We start from the raw sequence: 9,840 nt of genomic DNA, 5'->3' as shown, positions 1-9,840 counted from the left end.
CTTGGGTCAAAATTGGCCCCGTCCCAGGGGGTATATGTATATAGTAAAACCTTAAAAAATCATCTTTTAAAAAATTGAAAGAGCTAGAGCTTAAACATTTGGCAGGAAACATTGTCTGCTGAGTGTCTACCAAGTTTGTTTTATACAATGTATATCTATATGCATGACGATGTACTATGTACAAGTCTAAATAAAACGTATGTTCTGTTCTGTTCTGTTCTAATAAAAGCCCTGGGGTCAAAATTGATCCTGCCCCGGGGGTCATTGATTTTCCTTATAAGTACATGTATATAGTAGAACCTTAAAAAATCTTCTTTTAAAAAAAAACCCCAAAGAGTTATAAGTGAGATATTTGGCATGAAACATCTTCTAATGAGTGTCTATCAAGTTTTTTCAAATAAAAGCCCTGGGATCAAAATTGACCCCGTCCCAGGGGCAGAGCTGCATTACTGGTACTGGTACTGGTACTGCAGTACGTACTGCAGCGATTTTGCAAGTACTGGTATTGATACTGAATTACTCTTACAAAATTTTGCTACTACTGGTACTGGTACTGCATTACCGTCTTAAAAAGTAGTACTGCTACTGCATTACCCAGTACTTTTGGTTTTGATAAAAATTAAAAGTAGCATCAGGTTTTCTCATAAAATAAAGCTGTAAATTACATTAACTATATTTTATTTTTGTGAAAAAGTAAGTTATCAAATCTAAAGATAATTTGCTGCAATATTCCTTCAAATGTTAACATAGTATTCATCATAAAGCACCAAAGACTTTAAGTAAAAAATAAATTAAGATAAACAGACTCAATAACTCTTTACCCTAAAATATCCTTATTAAAATATTTTATTACTTTGTATTTACTAGTAAAAGAGCAAAATTAATTAATTTCTTCTATTCTAAATAATCTCATTTCAAGTGAAAAAAGTGATATTGTTAGCACCATAAAAAGTTCTTGTTTACTTTGGTATAAATTGAACAGAGGTGTGAAGGTGTGAAAGGCAACAAAAGACTGTTGTGTTTTAAATGAAAGATGTTTGCATTGTATTTACACAGTTGACTGGTTACTAAACAATTAGATATGACATGAATATATGTTGTAAATATTGTTTGTCAAAAGTATTTTGAAACTATAAAGTTGTAAATATGTTATGTTAACTTTAAAGTAAATTATGATTTTATTTCTTTGCTGAATAATATTTGCAATTATTTGTTTGACACTGTTTTTATTCAAACTTTGATGAATATATAAAAGTAATGGTACTGATACTTAATTACTTCACCAAAAAAAGTACTGGTACTGCAGTACCGAGCTAAAATCTAGTACTGGTACTGGTAATTGTACTGCATAATTTGCCAAGTACTGGTACTGGTACTTAAGTACTACACCCTTAGTACTGATGCAGCTCTGCCCAGGGGGTCATTGATTTTCCTTATATGAATATAGTAAAAACTTAAAAAATCTTCTTTTAAAAAACTGAAAGAGCTAGAGCTTAAATATTTGGCATTAAACATTGTCTGATGAGTGTCTACAAAGTTTGTTCAAATAAAAGCTCTGGGGTCAAAATTGGCCCCGCCCCGGGGGTCATTGATTTTCCTTATATGTATGTAGTAAAAACTTAAAAAAATCTTCTTTTAAAAAACCGAAAGAGCTAGAGCTTAAATATTTGGCATTAAACATTGTCTGATGAGTGTCTACCAAGTTTGTTCAAATAAAAGCCCTGGGGTCAAAATTGGCCCCGCCCCGGGGGGTCATTGATTTTCCTTATATGTATATAGTAAAAACTTAAAAAATCTTCTTTTAAAAAACCGAAAGAGCTAGAGCTTAAATATTTGGCATGAAACATCTTCTAGTGAGTGTCTATCAAGTTTGTTCAAATAAAATCCCTGGGGTCAAAATTAGCCCCACCCCGGGGGTCATTGATTTTCCTTATATGTATATAGTAAAAACTTAAAAAATCTTCTTTTAAAAAACCCAAAGAGTTAGAGCTTAGATATTAAGCATGAAACATCTTCTGGTGAGTGTCTACCAAGTTTGTTCAAATAAAAGCCCTGGGATCAAAATTGACCCCGCCCCGGGGGTACTGATTTTCCTTATATGTCTATAGTAAAAACTTAAAAAATCTTCTTTTAAATAACCCATAGAGCTAGAGCTTAGATATTAAGCATGAAACATCTTCTAGTGAGTGTCTACCAAATTTGTTCAAATAAAAGCCCCAGGGTTAAATTGGCCCTGCCCGGGGTTCTGATTTTCCTTATATGTCTATAGTAAAAACTTTAAAAAATCTTCTTTTAAAAACCCCAAGAGCTAGAGCTTAGATATTTATCATGAAACATCTTCTAATGGGTGCCTGCCAAGTTGGTTTATAAAAAAAGCCACTGGGTTAAAATTAGCCCGCCCCAAGGGCCTATATACAGGTGAGCGATTTCAGGGCCATCATGGCCCTCTTGTTAAGTTCTTGGTGTGTTGTCTTCATACTTGGCCACAAAACCCATTGGGTCAAGACCTTATAGTAGACCAGAATAACCTTGCGTTTTTTTATAAATGATCTTGAACTTCAAGGTCAAATGACAAAATTTTGCTTGATTGGCTATAAGTGGCTATAACATTGTTATTTTGGAATGGATTGTCTTCAAACTTGAACATTATACTCTTTTAAGATGGACCTTCAAGATAACCAGACAGACCTAAAAGTCACTATTTTAGTCCATATTAAACCCTTGATGACTATGAATACCGAGGTGTTCCGATTTCTTCAATGATATGTATGTACACAGCCGAATGACAGTTGACGTAATAGCTTTCAAAATATAGATGTTACCGATCTTGCTGCAACACATGCATTCATGTCGGATGGTAATGATCACTGTTTACAGAATATGGATACAAATTTATTATTACGCTATCATATCACTATACATGCAGACACAATCCCATCTATGGAATTATGTAAACGCTTGCCCCTCTTTGACTATTGCGAGATTCATATCGATATGATATTACCTTGTAACACCATGACGTTCTCGTCAATGCTCTCTGAACGTTTCAACCGTTGCATTTTTGAACGGTCTTAAATGAGGTTGACACATCTAGCGTGGATTAACGTGCGTCTAACGCATAACTATAGCGTGTGTCTAACGCACGAGAAGCCTGTATAACCTGTATAACAGTGACGAAGTAGGATACGTCAGAAACACATAAGTGTGTGCTAACGTGCCTCTGGCGCGGGACGAACTATTTGTCAACGCCTGTCGAGCGTTGTGAGCGTGTGACTAGTTAACGCGTGAATAACGACAGCAAATCGTCTTGATGGCGTGTTATTTTTACGGCTAAACGGGTACAGAACGCTGGAAATTTCATAGTGAATTCAGTTGTTCTTATAATTTATATAAGAGTATTTTTTTCAGAGTTTGGAATGGGGCAGGGGTATCACACATTCCCAGTAGCAAAAACATAGATTGATTAGCTGGTATTGGTTCAATTCCTTCTAGGGTTTACATTTGAAGCAAAGGGGAGGGAAAACACTGAACATAGTACTTTTATGCCGATTTCTATTACAAATAATAATGATATTGCGATAAAACAGTTAGCTACACGAAACACGTTAGTAACAGGACTATAACACTGGCTGAGCGAAATCTCGGGATGTTTCTGCTATAGATTTATTCTCGACGTCGCCCCAGCCACTGTCTATAACTATTACATAATGGCGGGAAATACGTTGACAATTTTGAAATGACGTCAACACTTGCAGTGTAGACGTTAAAAGATGGCTGACATAAAAGAAATGGAAAACAATCAGTTATTGATAATTTAGCAGACATGGTTTGCTATCAACTTGTATCATGGTATGTGTGTTCATTTTCTCTGAAGATGCGAGAAAAACGCTAGGAACGAGGACTGCGGTATTGTGTTCGATTTTATCCTTGGCCGGTTTAGCTTTGATAGGGATAGGAATTTACATCCAAATCCACATTTCTAATGAGCTTATTCTCCTGAAAAGTTACAATTCTGGACTCTTCCCACACTTTATAGGGGGCGTTGGAACAATTATGTTTCTGTTAAATGGTGCTGCAGTCAAATGTGCATACGCCTGTGGAGATGCTGACACGTGCGAACAATTTCGACTGTTCCTTGCTCCACTTGTGTTCTCAACATTTTTGTTTATTTGGGTAATACTTGCTGCCGGTATCTTCACAATTTCACATAAGAACGACGTGGAGGTTGCTTTATATGACGGTCTATTGGACTCAATGAAACGTTATAAAATCAACCTAGCCATAAAAGCGACAATTGACCGCATGCAGATGAGATCACAGTGTTGCGGAAGTGGTTCCTACCAAGACTGGTTTAGAGTTGATTGGATAAATACAGACTATCTTAATATGTCCGATCCAGTTACAGCTACGTAAGTTATTTAAATGTTTTCTAGATCTAAATAAAGAGCAAAAATTTCGAAAGTTTGAAGAATTTTTATATCGAACCTATCGCTTATCTTTTATAGAATCCCATTTTAGTGTACATGTATATGGCTTTAGTGGATGACCTCGCGGCAATGCCATTTGAATAATATCCATGTTCTTGTCAATGTAGTTTTAAATATCTGTTTTCAATATGAGTCTATGTGAACTAAGTGATCCCAAGGGCGAGACAAATGTTGACCGTGTACCAAATACATGTATTCACGGTCAGGGCATTGCACTTTCCTGGAAGAAAATTTGTAAACATTTTATTCTATATGTCACGGTTCAGAACTGTTCAATATTTAGGGGAGATAGGCGGCCGGAAAGCTCAGTCGGAAGAGCCGCGGTACGATATTCCGAGGGTCCCGGGTTCGAGTCCCGGTCTGGCTGCACATTTTTCTCACACTGTGACATTTACTGCCAGTAATAGTCCTACAATCAAACAGAAGCCATTTATATACCTTGATGTATGTTCGCATTACAAATAAATCAAGATAACCACTGAATTATCATGTATACCATTACATTCACTGAACTGCTATTAAGTCAAATGAAAATATGGTACAGGCCTTATGATCTAAACAGCATACAAGTTGTAGCTATGTATTGTCAAAGTGCCAGCATGCATATAGTGAATAAACTGTTACAGCAAACAGACATTGTGTCTTTTTACGAAAATAACACTCCGTGATAAGTGTTTGCACGATTAATTTCAAACAACCTTCTGCTTTTTTAATAGAATAGTTTCTTACTGGTTGTTGCATACAAATCAAAGTAATTATGACAACATGTGACAGTTCAATTATTTCAGTTTTTATTCAGTTATTGATAATAGGCGAGATAATTCAAATAAGCAAGGGTACATATTATAACCTCAAAAAAATAAGTTACTTCCCTTAGATACAGCAACGCAGCAAACAAATTGGCTCACCCTCGTAAATTATGAGCATAAGCATATGCAGCGTATCAGTCACGTTTTGAAATGCACATAATATATAATAAAATTATGATTGTATTTGTTTTCAAACGTATTATACATTGTACGTAAATTCATTACAGAAAAATGAAGGATGGCTTAGAGGAGGTTCCTTTTAGTTGCTGTAGCGTCAAAGCCCGCGTTCCATGCATCACTCAGAATAACAACGAAAAGAGAAACCATGCAAACAAACTCTCGGATACTGTTTACCATAAGGGGTGCACCGGAATTCTGCTCGATAAATTTGAAAAGAAAATTCTTTCACCTGCAGGAACTCTTCTTTTCGCGCTGTGTGGCAGTCAGGTAAACGTTCAACATCTTAAAAATGATAATAAATGTTTCGGCTTAACTTGTAACATGTGGAAAAGGTTGACATTATAATGCTGTAATTTCAAGAGTTACAACGTTCAAAGATATATTTTCATTTCTTCTTGTGTCCATAATCCTATATTGTTTTGTTTGTTCGTATCTATACTGTAAGATATCTTAATCTTGAATTATTTTTGATTGTTCGTATATATGAATATACCATAACCTTATATTTGTTTGCCAATGAATCACGATTGTTCCTTCATATTTGCAGGCGCTGGTAGTGGTGTTTTTGAGGTATCTCCAAACCTCTCTTCAAAACGCTCAAGAAGACGCGGAAGGGACCGGAAAAGGCTTTTTGTGCCCGAAATTTTGTTGCGCTGTTGGCACAATATCTCACGGAGCCAGAGGTCAGAGTTATGAAAATGAGGATACTGAATTGAGTGAAGAAGAAGAAGAAGGTAAGAGTATTGCCAATATTAAGATATTGTAAAGGTACAGCTGCGGTAACAGGTTCCTTTAATGTTCCTAAAGTGTGGTAACGTGCGCCAAGACGTGGTGGGGCTACATGAAAGGACGATATTAAATTGATCACAATAATAACAATGTTCTATTTAAAATAAAAATTGACTGATTAATCTTGTTTCATATAGCTGTATCAAGCTACCATATGCTAAATATAGCATCTTCTAATAGTGGGCTACTTTTTGTTACTCCTTTAATGTGACTTTGTCACTGTACTTTACTGAAATTTGTAATAATTCTTACATCTAGAGGTACGCCAGTTTACAGAAAACTTGAGTCACAAACAAGAGTGACAGTTCACAACTTACTTTTGACTTAAAAGTATAAAATGAAATATAAGAAGTTTGCAAATAAAATCAAGACGATTATAAGATAATTCAGTCCTAAATATTCTATGAACTTCTCATAATAATGAACGCAACTCTTAATTCTTCTATAAAATGTGAAACGTAACTTCAGTTTGGTCTAGTCAGTGACCATATTAAAATGAAATAAAAATACAAAGTTCTTATCAAATATTCTTAGATTTTTTTTTTATTTAATCTTAAATAAAAGGCTAAGGTGTATGTTTCTGTTTTTTCCTTAGAAATAAGTAAAATAGTCGTTGATAAGAAAACATCAATCAATGTGTTCTAATTGGAAGTTAAATAAAATCTGATTGAATTTGATCGTTTTCTGTCCTATCTATACTAAACCTGAGAAAGTTCGACAAAAAAATCAAATGTACGTTTTGGTCGATGAACAATGTTCGACATTCGAAAAACTGATCATTTGTCTATTCGAAAATAATCGTTTCCATACACAAAGAATGTTGCCAACCATCCGAACATCCTCAGCTCTGAAAAGTTAACTAAAAATATGATAATTTAATACAAATAATGGTTTACCATATGAAACGGCTTTTGATATTTCAGTTTGTTTACTAAACCTCTGTAACAACGGAAGTTATACAACCCATAATGCATCAGCGAAAAAAAAACTATAAAAACTATTCCTAGCTAAATGTACGTTCTTTACTAGTAAATATGTAATTAATCGATGAAATGAATACTAAGTAATCAATCTCTTTGAAATGTAAACAAATGTTTTGGGACACCTATTGTCACGACCCTCTCGTCTGCGCCGGCGTTGGCTAACATTTTCATTAAGGTCCATTTTCTCAGAAACTATAAAAGCCGGACACTTTGGCATACATGTTTATAATCATGAAGGGACGCCATTTCAAAAGGGCAGATAATCCTGAAATTATTTTTTGCAAAATTATTTCCCTCTATTAACTAAGGTTTTTGGCCCTGTTAAGGTACATTTTCTCAGTGAATATCAAACTTGAATCAAAATATATCACCATTTCGGAAGGGCAGACAATCACAAAATCCATAAATTTATTTGTACCCCCTTTTTTCTTCGAAGGTGAATTTATAAAAAAAATGTCAAAGTTAATCATTTCAAACTTTGGTTACTTTTTCAGTTTTTAATTTCAAAGGGCATGTAACTTTTTAATTTATTTTTCTAAACTATGTCCCCTATGACTTTGAATTTCTTGATTGACTTTTTTGTTAAGGTACATTTCTTAAAAAGTATCTCTTATTCTCTGTAAACTTGGAATACTTGTTCACTATAAAATTTGAAATGCATTTTTACTATCCAGCACTAAGAAAAGTGGTGCGCGCTGTCCGCGGACATGTCTTGTTTTTAAATACTTCTATTGAATGTTTCAGAATTACCGACCAATCGAATGTTTGAACAAGAAAAGGATGATGACGCTGGCGACTCTTTACTGTCTCAAGGACTTGACTTGATCTTAAAGACAATGGATAGGGGTACTGAAGGTGGTGATAGTGGTGATAGTGGTGGTAGTGGTGGTAGTGCTCATCAAGAATCTATGAAAAATGATGCTAATAGAAATGAATTGTCAGAATCAAAGAATAAGAACGAACAGGGAAAAGACAATCCAGAGTCAAAGAAAAAAGACGAACATGGAAGAGATAAATCAGAGTCAAAGAAAAAGGATGAACATGGAAGAGACAAATCAGAATCAAAGAAAAAGGATAAAAATGAAAAAGACAAATCAGAGTCAAAGAAAAAGGATAAACATGAAAGAGACAAATCAGAGTCAAAGAAAAAGGATAAACATGAAAGAGACAAATCAGACTCAAAGAAAAATGATAAACATGAAAGAGACAAATCAGACTCAAAGAAAAAGGATAAACATGGAAGAGATAAATCAGACTCAAAGAAAAAGGATAAACATGGAAGAGATAAATCAGACTCAAAGAAAAATGATAAACATGGAAGAGATAAATCAGGTTCTAAGAAAAATGATAAACGTGGAAGAGAAAAATCAAGTTCTAAGAAAAATGATAAACATGCAAGAGATAAATCAAGTTCTAAGAAAAATGATAAACGTGGAAGAGAAAAATCAAGTTCTAACAAAAATGATAAACATACAAGAGATAAATCAGGATCAAAATCGAAAGGAAAATCAAGACCAGGATCAAAATCAAGAGGAGAATCCAAAAATGGGTCAAAATCAAGAGGGAGCTCAAAGTCAGGGTCGAAATCAAAAGGAAAATTAAAAAATATGCCAAGGTCAAGAGGAAGCTCAAAGTCAGGGTCGAAATCAAAAGGAAAATCAAAAAATATGCCAAGGTCAAGAGGAAGCTCAAAGTCAGGGTCGAAATCAAAAGGAAAATCAAAAAATATGCCAAGGTCAAGAGGAAGCTCAAAGTCAGGGTCGAAATCAAGAGGAAAATCAAAAAGTGTGTCATGGTCAAGAGGAAGCTCAAAGTCAGGGTCGAAATCCAGAAGAAAATCAAGAATTGGCTCAAGATCCAGGGGAAGCTCGAAACGGTCGAACTCAAGAGGAAAATCAAAAATTCGGTCAAGGTCAAGGGGAAGCTCAAGATCATGGTCGAAATCCAGAGGAAAATCAAGAGGTCGGTCAAGGTCAATGGGGAGGTCAAGATCAGGGTGGAAATCACGAGGAAAATCAAGAGGTCGGTCATGGTCAAAAGGAAAGTCAAGATTTGGAGGATCATTTTCAAAAGGGAGGTCAAAATTTGGAGGATCATTTTCAAAAGGAAGGTCAAGATTTGGAGGACGTTCCAGAATGTCGTCGAAAGGGATGTCTTCGGGAAGACACGGAAGACGGCACTGAATATTTCAAACAGTTTAAATTTTCAAAAGATTTTATTAGTCTCATGAATACACGGTATTTTTTAAAAGTAGTGAGCACTTTTAACACAAATGAGGAAATAAATGTTAAACTTATGGACTAACAACTGAGTTTGATATTGTGCATGTTATTTCTTTCAACATGAAAATGCGTTAACGCCAGCTCTCACAGCTTCACACTCATAGATTCACACATCTCAGTAACTCATAGTCGAATATTCATGTTTAGATTTGCAGTGGCGACATATAGAGATCACTTCGCCGTCCTCTGTCAGTTCGTCACAAAACTTGTCCGGACTACTGATGCGATTTCTTCCAAACTTTACAGTAATGATAAGTATCAAGTCTATCGGCGGTATTTTCCAGTTCAATGGTGTTCGTCAGAGTTATGC

At 35.0% G+C, this 9,840-nt stretch overlaps 1 protein-coding gene across 1 annotated transcript; it reads left to right on the top strand.

Annotated features, from left to right (window-relative positions):
* Positions 1-3,741: 3,741 nt before the first annotated feature.
* Positions 3,742-9,560, top strand: LOC132729305 (germ cell nuclear acidic protein-like). Its single transcript, XM_060715042.1, has 4 exons — positions 3,742-4,409; positions 5,524-5,743; positions 6,024-6,210; positions 7,993-9,560. The coding sequence occupies exons 1-4, from the start codon at positions 3,847-3,849 to the stop codon at positions 9,429-9,431; spliced, it is 2,409 nt and encodes an 802-aa protein (XP_060571025.1). The 5' UTR covers positions 3,742-3,846; the 3' UTR covers positions 9,432-9,560.
* Positions 9,561-9,840: the final 280 nt, after the last annotated feature.

This window comes from Ruditapes philippinarum, unplaced genomic scaffold (genome assembly GCF_026571515.1).
Source record: "Ruditapes philippinarum isolate M1 unplaced genomic scaffold, ASM2657151v2 ctg17_1_1_1_1, whole genome shotgun sequence".
NCBI lineage: Eukaryota > Metazoa > Mollusca > Bivalvia > Venerida > Veneridae > Ruditapes > Ruditapes philippinarum.
The sequence above is the reverse complement of the archived record's forward strand: the minus strand, read 5'-3'. Positions and strand labels throughout refer to the sequence as shown.

What these genes read in the sequence shown, in the direction of transcription:
- LOC132729305 (XM_060715042.1), top strand. Translation starts at nt 3,847, where the DNA reads ATGGTATGTGTGTTCATTTTCTCTGAAGATGCGAGAAAAACGCTAGGA. An exon ending in TCCGATCCAGTTACAGCTAC is followed by an intron (nt 4,410 to 5,523) that starts GTAAGTTATTTA and finishes AATTCATTACAG; the next exon opens with AAAAATGAAGGATGGCTTAG. An exon ending in TCGCGCTGTGTGGCAGTCAG is followed by an intron (nt 5,744 to 6,023) that starts GTAAACGTTCAA and finishes TCATATTTGCAG; the next exon opens with GCGCTGGTAGTGGTGTTTTT.